Source organism: Myotis nattereri (genome assembly GCF_964212035.1).
Source record: "Myotis nattereri genome assembly, chromosome: 5".
Classification (NCBI taxonomy): domain Eukaryota; kingdom Metazoa; phylum Chordata; class Mammalia; order Chiroptera; family Vespertilionidae; genus Myotis; species Myotis nattereri.
Genome location: NC_138080.1, coordinates 80,570,289 through 80,588,593, shown reverse-complemented (window position 1 = coordinate 80,588,593; position 18,305 = coordinate 80,570,289). Strand labels below are relative to the sequence as shown.

The following is an 18,305-nucleotide window of genomic DNA, read 5'->3' as shown; positions in this document are numbered from 1 at the left end:
CGAAAAGAATAAATGAGGAAGAAGAACTGTGTAATAATTTCCTAAAATACCAAGTTGTACATGTATAGCACTTCATAGTTTTATGTTCATATCAAATATGGTATCTCCCCTGATTTAAATGAAGAAGAAAGAGACCCTTTCTGTCAGCTGTAATTACACATTTGAACTACAAGATCATGCAGATTGGTGGCTCTTTGCTGCAGGCACAGAACAAGGAACAGAGCTGTCATACAAAGCCAAAAAGGAAGCCTGCCTCTGCCTATCCAAATCCCTTTTCACCTTGTTCTTGGCTACATTTTCTGCTTGTTTCAAAGCATTTTGATATTCATCCCATCCTCATCATTTTACTTGTTTGAGTGGTTCTCTGCACCTTTTAACAAGGTCAGGTAGAGGGGCAGCTATTATTGACCCCATTTTACAGCTGAGACGGCACTGGGGAGGTTACTTGATTAAGCTTTAATGAGTCCTATTCTATGAAGCATCAGCTTATTATCCACCGTCTATGGAATCACATGTGAAAAGCATCATCTGGAGTAACTACAGACTAAAAATCAAAAACCTCAGTTCTAATCTTGAGTATGATCATGGCCAAGTTACTTTTCTAGTTTCAGGCTGTTTTGAAAATGGATGATTCGTTTCAATTCTGGTTAACATTAAATAAACATATTCCACTCTTTCTATACCAGCAGTTCTCAACCTGTGGGTCACGACCCCTTTGGCGGTTGAACGACCCTTTCACAGGGTCGCCTAAGACTATCCTGCATATCAGATATTTACATTACAATTCATAACAGTAGGGACATTACAGTTATGAAATAGCAACGAAAATAATTTTATGGTTGGGTCACAACATGAGGAACTGTATTTAAAGGGCCAGAAGGTTGAGAACCATTATTCTATACCACTGAATGCAATGGAAACAAGAAAGAACTAATGGGATTGGATCTAAACCGGCAGTCATACATCCCCCAAGGAGTCCCAATTGGAGAGGGTGCAGGCCAGGCTGAGGGACACCCCCCACCCCCGTGCACGAATTTCATGCACCGGGCCTCTAATTACTAATAGTAGTATTCTGAGAGGTTACCTTTTAATCCAGAAACATTTTTATATATGAAACCTTTTCAAGCTTGCCTGACATCTAAAGAATAGAAAGTAATACCACAGACAGTCTAATAGCAATGTCTTAGAGGCTAAACCCCTATCCATCTGCGCCTGAAACTAGGCAGGTTTCCATGTCTGCTCCATCATTCTGATTTCAAGAATTGCTCCATTAGGCCAGCACCATTTCATCTAATACATAAACATGCATCTTTTTGCATATAAAAGGTTAAGAACTTGCCTCTTAAAAACTTCAATTCATAATGCCAGAGTAGCATACATAGGAAGTATCTCAAACCTCTTAGAAAGCAATATAAAATACTAGAGGCCCAGTACACGAATTCATGCATGGGTGGGGTCCCTCTGGGTGGCCTGCAGGAATTGGGCCGAAACCCGCAGTCCAACACTACCTGCAGCTCCTACCAGCCACTCCCACTCATCCCGGCCGCACTGTGCCTGACACAGGCTCACGCCCAATCAGTCCCAATCGGGCAATGCTGGCACTGCCACAGCAGCGCTCACCAGCCATGAGCCCTGCATCTGGCACCCTCCCAAGGGGAGTGGCCTGCAGAATCAGGCTGAAACCGGCTCTCCGACATCCCCCAATGGGTCCCAGATTGTGAGAGGGCACAGACCAGGCTGAGGGACCCCACCGGTGCACTATCGGGCCGGGGAGGGACCACAGGAGGGCTCCAGGGTGTGTCCGGTTCATCTTGCTCAGTCCTGATTGGCCGGACCCCAGCAGCAAGTTAACTTACCAGTCGGAGCATCTTTCCCCAATGGTCAGTGCACATCATAGCGACTGGTCAACCAGTTGACTGTCTGCCCCCTAGTGGTCAGTGCACATTATAGAGAGTGGTTCAGCAGCCTTAGCATATCATTAGCATATAATGCTTTGATCAGTTGTTCTGCCATTCAGTCTATTTGCATAGTACCCTTTTATTATATGGGATAACTGGGGTGAGATGTCTTCCTCAGAGTTACATCTTTTTTTTTTTTTTAAATATATTTTATTAATTTTTTACAGAAAGGAAGGGAGAGAGAGATAGAGAGTTAGAAACATCGATGGGAGAGAAACATCAATCAGCCGCCCCCTGCACATCTCCCACTGGGGATGTGCCCGCAACCCAGGCACATGCCCTCGACCGGAATCGAACCCGGGACCCTTCAGTCCGCAGGCCAACGCTCTATCCACTGAGCCAAACCGGTTTCGGCCAGAGTTACATCTTTTAAACCTCTCATTCATAAGAAAATCACACATTAATTTTTGAAAAATAAGGTTTTCAAATTAAATAAATGCTGTTCTGTCAAGAGAAGCAAGTCCTACATTTGCTCAAATTTGGCATTCAATGCAACATCTATATATATCCACATTCTCCCAAATATACTAGGCAACTCACAGAAAAGCTTACACTAACAATCAATAAAATTATAGGCATACAAAGCTACTGAACTATGGACTAGCAATACAGGTGAGTATCTACTGCAGTAAACCTAAGGATTCAAACAAAAATAAAAATTCTAGCATATTATAAAATAAAACTCAGCCCCTGTAGTTGCATTTCACAGAGCCAATTGAAACATCTATATCACTCAATGCCAGTCTAGAATGGGAGGATATGCTAAAAAGCTTTCTTGGTCTCTTAGAAGCAGAAATAGAATAGTGGGGACTAACTATAATTATAAGAACTGTTAATCATGCTCTGTTAACCGTAATTGTTCTGTTCTGATTAGAGAAAGCACATTCTAACCTGGCTGACAGTTGTATGCCCCAGGTCATAGGAGTTAACATTGGAATGTAGTCCATCCTCCTTTTCCAAGAACTGCTTATCATCATGGAAGGATTGACAACCTTGTTGCTGAAACTATCTGGTCTGGGAGGCGCCCGCCCTTCGTGACCCCCTCCCCCAACCCACATTGCCAGCAACCTGTAACCATTATACTGTGCCTACTTCCTCATACCTGTAATTCCTACTTTCCCAGGTAATCTTTGTCCTTCAATATAAGCAGCTGGCATATGGGGAGGGGTATAGCAGATTTTTGTAAATAAATGGCATTATTTGAATAAATGCTCAGATATTATTCAACCCTGTCTCTACTTAATTGGCTCAAGTAGTGACAGGCAGCCCGGACCCATTGGTTGTCTGGTTTCAGTTCTGTTCACTTCAAGCAGCTATACCAGAAACAAATCTATCTTAGTGTGAAGTATTTAATTTCAGAACAGTCAGTCACTTATAAAGTTCTACAGTGGAAAATTCCACCGGCCATTAAAGATGATGATGTAAAATCTTACTTGCTGACTTGCAGAGATATGAAATGATGAAAGTATTAAGAGCTCAGACTTTCAGATCAGAAAAATCTGAGTTCCAATGTCAGCTGTATGTATGTGTAGTTTTACGCAAATAACTCAATAAAAGTCATTATCTGAGTAAAATAGGCAATAATGTATGTCTCTTAGCACAATGGCTAGCATATGGTAAGCCATATAATAATACAGATAATCCTTATTTTTATTGTTTAAAAAAAGAAGTAACAGTAAGAAAGGAACAGATAGGTGTGTATATTCACATGCCCAGAATAAAGCCTGGAATGCTATACTCCAAAAATAGGTGGTAGGATTACAAATGATACATAATGAACACAGAACTTCTGTAATTAGAAAAATATTAGGCTATTTTCATCCTTAAAAAAATTTAAAAATGCAGTCATAAAATAACAGTAACAAACTCTTCGCAGAGTCTTTCAAAGGCTGGGAAACTCTGGCTATGCTAAAATGATTCCAGGAAGTCTTTTTGCAAAACTGAGAAGAGATTAGCATCTAAATTAACTGCTTCCCTTCACTACAATAACAATATATCTTTGAAAGTGAACATTAACTGCATCCTATTCATATATTCCATGTCAAACTATTATCCAAATCAAATAAAAAGTTTATACTTGATACGTTAACATAATGAACCTCCTCAAATACGTACCCATTCCAATACAAAAAAAACCCAATTATTTGTATTCCTCTTTCAGGATTTTGCAATCACTGCATCTACTGTTTGGGGCAAGAACAAAGATAAAATGAACCCTTAAGCAGTAGCATCCTCACCAGGCCCTAAGCTGTACCAATTTTCTTCTGCCTAAAACTATAGTTTAAGCTATAAAATATATACCTAACCTAAATGCCTACATGTATGGATTACTGTTCCATTCTGGGCATTCAATGAAGCTGATATTAAACTCTTATCTACTCACCTTGGCTGGTTGGTTATCCAATAATCAGAACTATCCAAGAGAAATATAATGCAAGCAAGAAACATCACAAACAGGTAAATTTAAGTACAGATATTATTTAACCCAATATGTCAAAAGTATTATCAATGAGCTCTTCGTGAGATATTTTATATTCTTTTCTATGTATTCAGTCGAGTTTGGTGTATAGTTTGTACTTAATTTGGACTAGTCATATTTTAAATACACAATAGGCACATATATGGATACTGGCTCAATATGGATACTCAAGCCCAATCAAGACATGTATGCTTCTTACCAATTATTAAATCCTAACTTCAGTCACTCAACACACTACCATGAACTGCTAAGCAAGTCTGCTTAGGCCAAAACCAAATGAAATTCATTTCAAAGATTGAGGGTCTTCTATATTTCTGACACTGTTAAGTGTTTTCAGTTTGGGTTGTGTGTGGGTTTTGTTTGTTTTATTTGGGGGGGGGGGGTGTTTATTTGGTTTTTGAAGAGTCAGGAGTTGAAGAGACAAATAAGCTTGGTCCCAGTAAGTTCTACTATTGGAAAAACAATTCAAAATACATGCCCTAACAGAGAGAGAAAGGAATGTTATTAAGAACCTGCATATTCCTCAGCAGAATGAAAAGTATGCATAAAGAATTCAGCTGTATAAAGTACAGGGCTCTTCAGAATGAGGTTTTTCACTGACACTGAAATATCTTCAGAAAATGTTATAACACACAACAGGGCTCCAAAGTCAGCTACATATTTAAGGAACAAAAAATTTAATCCATTAACCTGGTAGTCTGTTTTAACCTATTAATTTAATAGCTTAACCCTACTATAGAAATATTTTGTTTATATGCAGAGAACATTAAGAAGGTCAAACTATTTTAAAATCTGAAAACACTTGCATAGAAGAAAGGAAAAAGAACTGGAAATACATATTCCTAAATGTTAATAGTAATGGTGGTTCAGTAATTTAACGTACATGTATGATTTTCAATTATGAAAAAATAAAGTGGCAATAACTTTTTTCAAATTCAATTATATTTCCTTTTAATTCAATCCATTTACTTTTAAACCTTTTAAGATTATGACACCCATGCAAGCTGTTTTTCTTTCTCTAGAACCCTCATGGGCAGAGTAACCTTTGGCTGATAGAGCAGGAACAAATTAAACTTAACCACAATAACCACATTTCATTTCAAGGAAACCTGAAAGTCATTTGTGGAACTACAAAGATCCACTGAATAACCTGAAGGATTTTCATGTTAGGTAAATAGGGGTCAAATGCATTACTTTAAACATCAATATCTCTTAGAGAATCCTAAAGCAAGTTAGCAACAGAGCCAAGAATACCCTCCAACTCTTCAAACCACAATTCAAGCAGGACCATTATTTAAGGCTGCTAGACTCCTGGTCCTTGGAGCCTTTAAAAGGGAGTTTGGCCCTCATCTGATGTTAGAATTAAATTTAAATCTGCTCTGATCTAAAATATCACTTTCACTCACTACTTTATTTCAGTGTATTTGGTTTAATTTTTCTCTACAAATGTCATTTGTATACTGAAAGATCTACAAGTAGAGGTAAACCAACCCATGGCCTCCTCCCCCATAACCTTCTAGAACAGCGGTTCTCAACCTGTGGGTCGCGACCACTTTGGGGGTCAAACGACACTTTCACAGGGGTCACCTAAGACCATCAGAAAACACATATATAATTACATATTGTTTTTGTGATTAATCACTATGCTTTAATTATGTTCAATTTGTAACAATGAAATTGGGGGTCACCACAACATGAGGAACTGCATTAAAGGGTCGCGGCATTAGGAAGGTTGAGAACCACTGTTCTAGAATGTAAGGCAATGAGAGCAAGAATCTTTGTTAATGTATCCTTAAAACTATGAATATCCAAAATTGTTCATTTTATGCATTCTCCCAAGTCAGCATGAGTAGTTATTAAGTACCTCTTCTAGCATTACACTAAACCCTGAAAATAATATTTAAAAAATAATTCCCATCTTTAAAATGCTTAAAACTTAGTTACAGAAGTTACATGGATAAAGGAAATACAATTAAGCAACAATTCAAGGATGTAAACCATTAGGTGCAAAACTTCAAGCAGGGAAAAGATAATGTAGAAAGATACGGTTTAAAATGGCCTTCAGCAAAAGATTGGGGTGAGGGGGGAGTGGGCCTTAAAGAAAAAATAAGTTAGATTTAAACAGGTGGGAGAGAATTTTAAAAACATAATAAACAATGTTCTACTGAAGGCATGAGCTCAGACTACCTGAGCAGGTGGGACAGATAGAAAAATACAGAGTGAATAGAGCCTAATGGAGACAGAAAGGGACAAATGCAGTAAACCATCGGAGCAGCTTCTCCACCTTAATTTAATTATACACTGGAATCACGTAGGAAACTTTAAAAATACTGAAACCTGTTAAGTCTGAGCAAGTAACTGAATCAATACCCCCTCCCCTGGGAACTGACCATTAGGCCACTTCACAATGGACATTCCACTTGCTTAGACCACATTCCACTTGCTAAGACCATTATCTCTCCCCTCAGGATTCCCAGAATCCAGCCCTGCACAGAGAATTCTCTGCCCAGAAAAAGCCCACCAAGAGTCCTTTAAAAACCGCTGACTCCTGTCACTGGGGTGCTGAAGCCATGTAGGCTCAGCTACCTGCTGTGTGGATGATCCAATAAATTCGTTATCCCTCCTTTGGCAACCTAACAACACCTAGATCTCAATCCAGTGATTCTGACTTAACTGGGAGACAACCTAAATACCAGGATTTTTTTTAAAGTTCCCCAGGGAGTCTAATGTGCATCCAAAGTTAAGAACCCATTTCCTTAGAAAGAAACACCAATGTAACTTGGTAAGTAGCAACACAGGATAAGGAAGAAAGACTCAAAAGATTAGTGAAAGATTTTGAGAGATCTATAAAAATACTGACATTACTGAGAAAATCCAGGAAATGAAAAAGTAAAAATATGTGAACTCTTTTGGACTTTACCATACTCTGTCTACAAAGTTCCATGCAGTAAACCAGTTTTAATTAATCCAGACTGTCTCAGTTCTCCACATACCATCATTATTGGCCTAATATTTTTCAACAGAAATAATCAAAACAAAGAGAACCATCTTTTAAAAGTTAAGGTAGAGCTCAATCTAAAGAATATAAAATAAATGCTCCATAAAGTCCTCCTGGGTTTCCCACCAGAAATAATCTCATCCAATTTACAAGTTTAGAAGTACCTAGAGCAGCATTTCCATCAAATGCCCTGTAGAGACCTAGTCTATTTCAGAAAAAAGGAATCAGTGCCTCATTCCTCCTTTTACACAGTGCTCAGCATACTACTTGGCACATGACACATACTCAATATGAACTGACATGCAGACACTGCCAGTTAAGCTCTGATTGTCACCTGAAGTTCTAAATGCTTTTGAATGCTTCCTTAATAAGTAAAAATATATCCCCAGTTGCTTCTGCTTCTTGTAGACCCTTTCACCATTCTAAGCTTCCAAGTGTGCTTTACTGCTCCCCACTGTTAGCCTTTTGACAGAACCTAGCCTGCTCACTGTTACATGAGTTGATACAAGGAAATAAAATATTTTTATCTTTAGAAGAAACATGCCCAGAGACCATCTTTTAAAATATCTTTCTGAATCAAGATCATTTCTTTCAAAACCCCTACCATATTCCTTATATTTCACCCAAACATCAATCACTGTTCTGGTTTTCACTTACATGTTAAATACAGTGTTACGTAAGTATGCTATTATAGTCTCCATGACTTCAGTATAAATGAGTGCTTCCCACCTTTACTTACATCCATGGCTCAAATATCAAGTACTATGTGTCTAATACTCTAGGGAGAAACCAGAAGGTTAGTCATGACCAGGATAACTAGCCCGAAACCTGACCAATCCCAAGACTCAAGGGGTATCTTGTAGGCTGGTTAGGAAGCTCTAATATGTAGCAATGAGAACAGATTTACCACATATTCTCCCCACCAAAGGCTGTTTTTAAAATGGTTTCCTAATCATAACTGCATTGGACACTTTGCACACTTCAGCACTACATGTGATAGCAGATAAGTGATCCACCTACATACCAGGAGTCCTTTGTTTCCATGTATAAATCTCCAACATCGTGAGCCAGACTCCCAAGCTTAGATATGCATTTTTAAATGTGTCCTACGTTTTCACTGTGATTTATCAACCACTTTTTCCTTTTAACTAAGCCTCTCATCTCATTTTTCAGAGGTAGATTGCATATGATCAAAACATGCCAATGGCTTAAAAAACTCAATATGCTTCACTAATTTCACAATATGGTAGAAATAAGATAAACACAGGAAGGCATTCATCTTCACCCTTGGAATTCCATCATTACTCACTATTGTCTGTTCACATATAAGTAAACAAAGATGTATGGCAAATGAACAAATGAGAAAGTACCGAGATCTTTTCCTGAAAAGTATTAAACTGGGAAAAATCACTAGTGAGAACTAATTTGTATTGTCCCTCTTCCCTTCAAATGACTTTATATAATTTTATATTTCATTTATTCCTTCTTTTGTCAGTAAAATATTGGGTACAAGGTCTAAACTACAGTAAGCCTAAATTAATATTAAATAACTAGAATGGAAAAAAAAAGATTAGGGAAGAAAAAGAAAGACATTAACAACAGACCCCCCAAATTTTTTTTAACTAGTATTTTCTATGGCAAAAAAAAGTCAAGTGTCAAATTTCACAGCATCAGGTCTTTTAAATCCAAACTTTAAAAATTCAAAAACACTACTCAGTTTGCCTAATACAGCTCACTTAATAATTTACCTGCTCTGCCCTGTCCAGTTTGGCTCGGTGGATGGAGCATCAGCCTGCTGACTGAGGGGTCCCAGGTTCGATTCTGGTCAAGGGCATGTGCCTTGGTTTTGGGCACATCCCCAGTGGGGGGGGGGGGAGGGGGGGTGCAGGGGGCAGCTGATTGATGTTTCTCTCTCATCGATGTTTCTAACTCTCTATCTCTCTCCCTTCCTCTCTGTAAAAAATCAATGAGGTATATTAAAAAAAAAAATTTTTTTTTACCTGCTCTTACGACATTCTATATAGGTCATGAATAAAATTCAGCAACTACAATGTATATATACATAATATATTTTCAGCATTCTGTTTTGCTCAAAATTAAATGGCCATCTACATGTGATAATAGAATTTTAGGGGTAATGAAGGTGATTATCCTTAGGAGATGTGTGTTGAAATATTTAGAGTTGAAGCAACCCAATGTCTAAAACTCAGTTTCAAATGTTTCATTTAAAAAGGTTGTGTACTGTAACTGGTTTGGCTCAGTGGATAGAGCATCGGCCTATGGACTCAAGGGTCCCAGGTTCGATTCCGGTCAAGGGCATGTACCTTGGTTGCAGGTACATCCCCAGAAGGGGGTGCAGGAGGCAACTGATCGATGTTACTCTCTCATTGATGTTTTTAACTCTCTATCCCTCTTCCTTCCTCTCTGTAAAGAGTCAATAAAATATATTTTTTAAAAAAAGATTGTGTATGTAGACACATATAAGCACATACATTTATATACACAAACATGCACATGTTCTAAGTGTTACTCAGTTAATCTAGATCAAGGATAGAAGGTCGCTCATAGTATTATTTTTATAAATTTAAAAATATTGTAATATTTTTTAGAGAGAAATGGGGATGAGGAGTGGGGGGTGGCAGGAGGAAGAAACGACAATCTGTGTTTCACCCATCCATACATTAATGATTGATTCTTATGTGCCCTGACCGGGAATAGAACCTACAACCTTAGCATATGAGGACAACGCTCCAACCAACTGGGCATCCTGGCCAGGGCCATAAGTTTAACATTTTTCAAAATAAAAAGTTGGGGAGGAAAGGGGCACATAGAAAGCCATTTATCTATTCCTTGAAAATTATGCTTCACCCAAGAGTCAAGGAGCCAAGAACATATTTGCCATTTATACTTAAAACATCTCAGATCCAACATCTGTATGGAAAACTCTTATTTGAAAGAAAAGTTCTGATACTCACATTGCCCATGTACTCCGAGAGCAGATCCTGCAGGGCCTGGCGGACAGCATTACACTCAGCCACAATTCTCTCACGCCGGTCATCACGAGTGCAGGACGAGTCAGCCATCAGGGCAGCCCCACTAATGATGCTTTCCAGGCGCTCCTCCAGGGAAGGCCTAAAGCGCTCCTCGCTGAAGCTCAAGGGGTCCACAATGATTTGTTTCTGCAGAGGAAGCATTATTAAATGTTAATGCTAATCTCTGTTCCCTCCATTATTTCCAGGTGAGGAAAATGCCGATTAGAAACACAAAAATTACAATGCCTGAAAGTTATACTCCTTGACAGATGAGGGGCCTTACTATACAAGTTGGTCTATGGATCACTTCTCGAAGAAGGCACTGGAAGCAGTACTATCCATCTGAATAGGGTCTGGATAAGGTACACCACAAATGGCAAACAAAAATATGTCAGCATAAAAATCATGTTCAATCTACTTAATCTGAACATTTAGAAGCCAGCCTATGTAGTATTAAGTTAAGTTACCAAATGAAAATTACAGGGAAAATAAAAGTTAGCTCTCTTTCTTTTCTATGTACAGAGTATACAACTGCTACACGACACTGGCAGAACTGTTTCACCACAAAAAAATTAATAAAATTGACACCTGTCTTCAAATTTTCAGAATGAAATGCATTTATAATCAATTTCAATGTATATCTCTAAGTTTTCAGTAAGATGGTAGCAATCTGTCCCAAAAAAGCCATTCTATGATATAACTGCCACAGTAAGAATAAGTCCTTCCTATCTCCCCTTCATTCCCTTGACTCCACTTATATCCAGCTTTACCAGTGATGAGTAAGGTCACAAGTAAGCTATGGTACAAGGTCAAATATCAACACCCCCAGGACAGTGGCTATTGGTCTCCCTCCAACTTCTCCACTTGATACAATTTATCCTTATACTGGTAAATGTCTGGGCAACTATTTTACTTTTAATTTTTCTTCATGGGGGCTATGTTCTTATTGAATTAAACTTAAATGCCAAGGTTTTTCTTTAAAAAGCTTGCCCTTTTCCATAAGTGTACATTTCTTCTTTCCCTTTCAAAGAACCTGTTTCAAAATTTAGCATGCATACCTTGAGTTCATTATTAACCTACATTTTAGCTCATCATTTTTCTTACCAGATTAAGTTACTACAGGATTTCTCTGGTCAAAACAGAACACACAATGCATTCTGACCAACAGAAATGAGGAATTAATGGTCCCAGAACTTAAATAGTCATAGCACTGCAACCCACCTGTGATCATTCAGTCCAACCCCCTCACATATGAATTAAGTAGCTTCTGATATTACTCAACTTAGGGCAAAATGTAACTCTTACTGCTTTGAAAGAGACCAATATGTGAGTGGGGAAAACAACAACGCCAGTAAATTATAAGATGTATCATCAGAGTTTGCTATAAAGTCACTTAATGCTTAAGGTTCCAGAGTAAAAATTCAGTTCTAACACCATGTTTTCATAATTTATGAGAAGTACTAAATCATCCATTCATATCAGCAAGGATCAGTTACCCACACCAAAGTACTGAGACAAAGCAAAGGCAAGGAAAAAAATATTAAAAATAGAATGCACTCCATTGTATTGATTCATTACTTTATAGCATTTCCTACTTATGAAAAGATGCTGACAACCTGAAAAGCAATTTTTCTTATGTTAATTAAAATAACAATAAGATTTTTTTGAAAAATCTTAAACTGCTGTCATCTACTGGAACCAGGAGACATTGTGGGTAAAAATTTAAAAAACAAACCCACCAAAAAAAATTAAGAGTAGATACATAGGATAGTGTGTACATAGAATGTATAAGCATCATCTATAAAGGTAATTACATGGCATTATGCTATAAAAGTATTTTAACCCCAAATTTGCTTCCACTTGATTAAATTTTGTCTATTATTACAATTTAGTCATTGAGGAAAACAAGTATATCTCGACAGACAAGATGAAGGCACTTCTGTTTTAGTCATTTATGATGTGTCTTTATTTCCAACCAGACTGTGCATTTGCCTCTGTATCTCCCATAGCTTCCCATCTACCAAAAGGTTAAAATCTTGGTTGAAATAAACTGAACTCATATCCTCAATAAAGAACAACCTTGTAGGAAACACAAGATGCATTAAAGAATTCAGAAGTTTAATCAAACTAAAAAAGAAAAGAAAGAGAAATGCTTTAGGACAAGTCAAGATAAGTAGACTTGATGATTCATAAAATTTTTTTCAACTTAGATTGCATATCTAAGTAGAAACTGAGCTTTCATTAGAAACCTTGATCACATTTCCCCAGAAATCTAACTTTAGGGGATGGTCAAGAGCCTGAAGTTTCCTCCCAGTATAACTTACATCAAAGTTATTGAGCGCATATGCCAGCTCTCCCCCTCCTCCGCCCTGGTGCTGGGAGGCATCATCCGATGCGGTGGCCTGGGCTGCATTGGAAATGCCTGTGACTGCCTGCTGCAGCTGCTTGTATATCAGGTCTCTGTTGGCCTTATAGGCTGCAACATCAGGGTGCTGCAGGCATGCCTGGGAAGCAGTATAGAGAATCGGAACGTTTTTCTGCAGGATTCCTCTGGCTGCAGCCATCTGATCACGATGGCCCACATCTTTCAGTTCCTATAAGAGTAAAGCAATAAATTTTAACAGTTCTATTCATATAAAATTTTGTCGGTAAATATTGAAAGTTAGAATTTTTACTAAATAGACACAATATTTTCATTAAGTCTGGCTTGGAAGCTCATCACAAAGGAGGCAATATATGGCTTAGTAGGTAAGAGTTCAAACTTTTCCAAACCACACAGACCTAGATTTCAATCTCCAGCTCTACTTTTTCCTAACTATTGTGATCTTACTTTAAGTCTCCATGGTCAGTTTTACCTTCTGTAAAATAGAAACAATAATAGTACCTCTCTTATCATTGTATTGAGGATTAAAAGGGATAATGCACATAAAGTACTTAGCACAGCATTAAATAAAAAGTAAAACTTAAAACTGACTAGCATCTTGATTACAGCTATATAAAGATATATGTACCTATTCCAACCAAAATAGAAAAATCATTCAGAGAAATACTTAAAGTAAGATTTATTATAAGGAGTTTTTTATTAAGTTATAAAATTCATTACAGGAGTTTTGTGAAATTTAGGATAAGATACCACAGGTGTACATGAACCAGGTATTCTCCCAAGTACAAGACTCCTCCCCTCCCTTCCCCCTCCCCAAAGACCACCTTAGGACACAGGTCATTAGGCACAAAGCTGAGGCTCACGTGCTCCATACTGAAAATCAAAAGGTTTCTATTTCATTATAATACTCTATGTACATGTGGTCTTAAGTGAAAATGTTCTTTACAATTTCCTTTACCCCATAATTATAGTCTACAGTTAAAAGGATTTTAGGTTTCTCATGGTTTACACTACTAGCCTCTAACTGGTAGACAGGGTGAATATACTAAGTGACAAATAAGTGATACCAACAATAAGCAAGATGTGAAGGGGGTACTTCTGATATCCCCTTGTTACTGAAATTATTCAAACAAATAAAACTAAGTCTTTAGTACCAATAAATGTGGACTGCCACTATAGCAGAGAAATAAGTGACAACCAGAGCTGTCCCAACTCTATTTTATGTGATCACAGAATTTCAATGTTAATGTCACAAAATGAATCCTAAAGTACAAATTAAAATGTGTTAAAAAGAAATACTAAATGTATAAACATGTAAGAGAAAACTGACTAACTTAGAAAGGCCAAAATCAATTACTCAAACTCTGACTCAACTATTTAATGCTCACCTTTCTAGATGAGTTCCTAACTAAGCATTAGAAACACCAAACTCTGAAACTTCATCTCACTATATATTTTAGACTTGTATCTTTATTCAAACCTTGTATGACAGCTTTCTATTCCTCCTAGAATTCTTTTCTCATTTGAAATCTGAATTTGCAAGTAATAGCTCACAGCATTCCAAATGCCCTGTAGCACACCACAGTACATTAGGCTAAATATTCAGAAACAGGACCCTGTGGATTTAGAGAGTCAGTGATCATTTTAAGACTCCAACTATGACAGGGAGCTGAGGCTAACCATTATGCTTAAACAGCTGGTGCACAAATTCTGAGTAGAATTTTTCTAAATGTCTTGCCCTCACCACAATCTCAAGGACTTTTAAGTATGCTAGGAAGGCATTTGCCTTGAAGCACTTGTATTTGTCTTCTGTTTTAATACAAATGTTTTGCAATCAGCTTTGGCATTCTTTGTACCTATAACCTAGATCAGTACAGCTGTTTACAAAAGTTATTAAAGACACTTGTGGTCACCCAAAGTTAATACATAGTGTCTGAATTACTATTCAACGCCTGACTTTCCTAAAGCCACTGCCTGGCCTGGTATGATAAAAGTCTACAATTGAGGCATGGGGGTGGCCGCAGCATGGAGGACGACATGATGGTAATCTCCATGCTGGAGTTCCAGCAGGAACATCACACCTGTTTGCGGGATCACTGAAGTCAGTCAGAGTCACTGGAAGATGGAAGTAGAGACCTAAACCATCCCTGGGAACTGACTGCCATCTGGACTGCAGCCTGGTTTTTAGATCACACCATGTAATTCCTTCCGAGTGTAGGCTCAGTAACATAAATCAGGCACCAACAGGAGTGCTCTTAAATGGAGTATCATATGTTTGCTTAAATAGTTAAAGAGGATATAAAAGAACGTTTTCCTGGAAAATAGCAAGGCTTAGGAGAAGCCCCGGGAGTTCAACCATATGAAATAAAGGTTTAGCTTGAATTTGGAGAATTAAAAACAAAACAACAACAAAAACCTACCTTTCCAAAGACTACATCAGGTTAAATACGCAGAACAGAATCCCCTGGGTTTAAAGAACTAATTATCATCTCAAGATTCAAGCTATGACACGGGGCTAGGGCTAACCATTATGCTAAAGCAGCTGGTGCACATGTTCTGTATGCATTTTCTAAATGTCTTGCCCTCACCACATTGTATCTCTGAATAGATTCCTATTTACCAAGTATTGGGGAATATATTTGAATCTATGACAGCTAAGTATCATCATTTGTCCTAACTGCCAAAGCGCCTTAACTTTCACTATTATTATTTTTTAATCCCCACCTGAGGATGTTGATTTTTTTTTTATTGATTTTAGAGAGAGGAATGCGGGGAGAGAAAAAGAAAGAAATATCAATATAAGAGAGAAACATCCATCGGTTGCATCCCGTACACACCCCGACCGGGTATGAAACCACAATCTAGGTATGTGCCCTGACCCGGAATCAAACCTGCAACCTTTTTGTTGTACGGGACAATGCTCCAACCAACTGAACCACCCGGCTGGAGCACTACTTTCTCTTTAGAACTGCTTTTGTTGTAACACAAAGAAAGTAGAGTTTCTTAAGTACAGATATGAAAATGGACACTATCATAAGACAGCACTATTTACTATAAAAATAATAATCGATGATAAGTATTCTTTTCAAGATAAATAGTGCTTATAAGTAATCCAAATTAGTAGGAAAAGTGAGCTATTAAGCAATATAATATTAGTAAATTACTTATAAAGTAAGAGTCCTTTGGTCTACTTTAATCTTCATGATTCTTCAACTTCACCAATTCAGTTATGTTTCAGGCAGACTCAGGAACAAACAGAAAACACAAGGAAGAAATGACTGCTTTTAATGTAACTGAACCAACATCACATGCAGTTACCAAGAAACAGAAGCTAACTTCTAAGCAACCTATAACACTCTCTCTTACCAAGAGCTGGAAATGCAAGTGGAAGTTTCCTCTCATTTCCCCCTTAATATAAAATTTGATGTCTTCTCTTGGACTCAAATGACTAACCTCTGCCCATCTATTTTACCCTTATCATCAAAGAAAAGCCTAGAGCCTAGTGGAAATTCAGCACTTCTAGTCAGCCAATAATATTCTAGCCCAAGAAAAGTAAAAGATTAGAAACACATGCAGAATTCCATTCCAGGATGGATGTGTAGTACAGGTAAGTGGCTCACTTATTCACTCACTTGTTAAATAAATATTTATTGAGCACTACTATATCCAGGCAATGTTCTAAACACTAAGGATTATGGTAGCTATTTAAACAGACAAAATCCCTGTCCTCTGGAGCCAAAGAGCCCCAATTCAAAACCTGGCTCTACAACTTACTAGATGAATGACCTTGCCAAAATATTTAATCTCTCTGTGCTATATTTCCTTCATCTATTGGAATTAATATCTGATCAATTATAGTATCTACCTTACACCATTTTGTGAAGACTGAGTTTGTGTTTATAAATGGCTTATAACAGTGTTTAGCACACAGTAAACACCTTTTTAGAGTTATTCATTATTTCTAGCAACAGCTCTCACTAGGATGGAACTCCTAGTTTTGTGGACTCTGGTCTCCAAACAATCCCCACCCAGGTCCTTTGAATGAACCCTCAGGGATCCCCAAAAATACTGGGAAGAGAGAATGTGTAAGAATGTGAGTTTTGACATGTGAAAGACTTTGCCAAAAGTTGTAGCAGGTTTCCTGACTATTTTAAAAGGACAGTTTGCACTGAACCCAGACTTTATATGCCTGGAGATGATTTATGGAAGGGAGGGAGGGAGCAAGGAGAGTGGGCAGAAATGGGTGAATGAATAAATGGTTATGTGGACAGGTGGACGGATAGATGGGTGGGTGGGTAGGTGGATGGGTAGATGGAATGATATCCCCTACCCCTGAAGAAACTCTTTTACATGTTTTTGCTCAGAAAAACCTGAAGACATAGATAAATTCCATAGAGCCTATAGACCTTATGAGGTTTAACATTTCCTCAATAGGTGGCTGCTGCTTAAATGATACAAGGGAGGCTAAGGGAGCCAGTATACACATGGAACCCAACACTGCTCTTGAGGAAATATCCCTTTTATGGACTAGGGCTGCCTGCAAAGGTAAGAGAGGCTCAATGAGGAGGTAAATTATTACATACCAAGCCTGGGAACAGATGAAAAAGTCAAAGGTGAAAACAGTCTAGGGCAGCGGTCATCAACTGGTGGCCTGCAGACCACTGGTGGTCCGTGAGGTCCGAAAGGTTGGCGACCGCTGGTTTAAGAAAACCTTTGAAGCAGCGGTCGCCAACCGGTGTTGGTGTCCGCTGGTCTAGGGGACTAAGCATACAGTAATAGAGGAAGTCTGCCAGGAAAAAAGTGTGGAAAAATGGACCAGTTACTGAAGGAGGCCAGTGGGCAATAGGCAAAAGGGAAAATTTCCACCAGGCTGGTACCTTAGGATAAAATGAGTAGCAGTTTACTTCCTAAGAAAAGCACTAGTTTATAAGAATACATACCAAGGCCCAGACCTATGAAAGGCCATTTTATGAACAGGAGGCACACAGGAGCCTATAGCCAGCCTACTCAATGGATTTTATTGTAGGAGGTTAAGGCTAAAGGTTAAAGGTTAAAGAGTTAAACCCGAGGAAATCTATAAATAACCATCACATACTACAAACCCAAAACAAACTTTAAAATGGGAACACGTATCACTCAAGATACCAGCAGTAAACAGATAGTAAAATCAAGCTAGGTAATTCTAAGATGGTTTAGGGACTATGCTACAAAGGTCTGGGCAAAATACAGGGAAACCACAAGGTCATTAGAGCACTTAGGCCTGAAGAGACAAGAGGAAACAGTAGATACCATAATCTAGGGAACAGGTAGGTGTGTGGAGAATACCACCAGACATAGGATATGACTTTTAGACACCCAAGGGCAACCAGCCAGGAGAATAAAACCCCAGCCTCACTCTCCTATGTCCTCTGATCTTCTATTCATGCTCCCATTGGCCAAAGCAACCAAGAGCCAG

General features: G+C 38.2%; 1 protein-coding gene across 2 annotated transcripts in view; it reads right to left on the bottom strand.

Moving 5' to 3' along the window:
* Positions 1-18,305, bottom strand: part of CTNNA1 (catenin alpha 1) — a 185,380-nt gene that overhangs the window by 104,730 nt on the left and 62,345 nt on the right. For both annotated transcript variants that reach the window (XM_081090774.1, XM_081090773.1), the window contains exons 6-7: positions 12,792-13,061; positions 10,411-10,614 (exon numbers count right to left, since the gene is read on the bottom strand). In XM_081090774.1, coding sequence (XP_080946900.1) covers positions 10,411-10,614; positions 12,792-13,061 — 474 coding nt within the window. The remainder of the gene's footprint in view (positions 1-10,410; positions 10,615-12,791; positions 13,062-18,305) is intronic.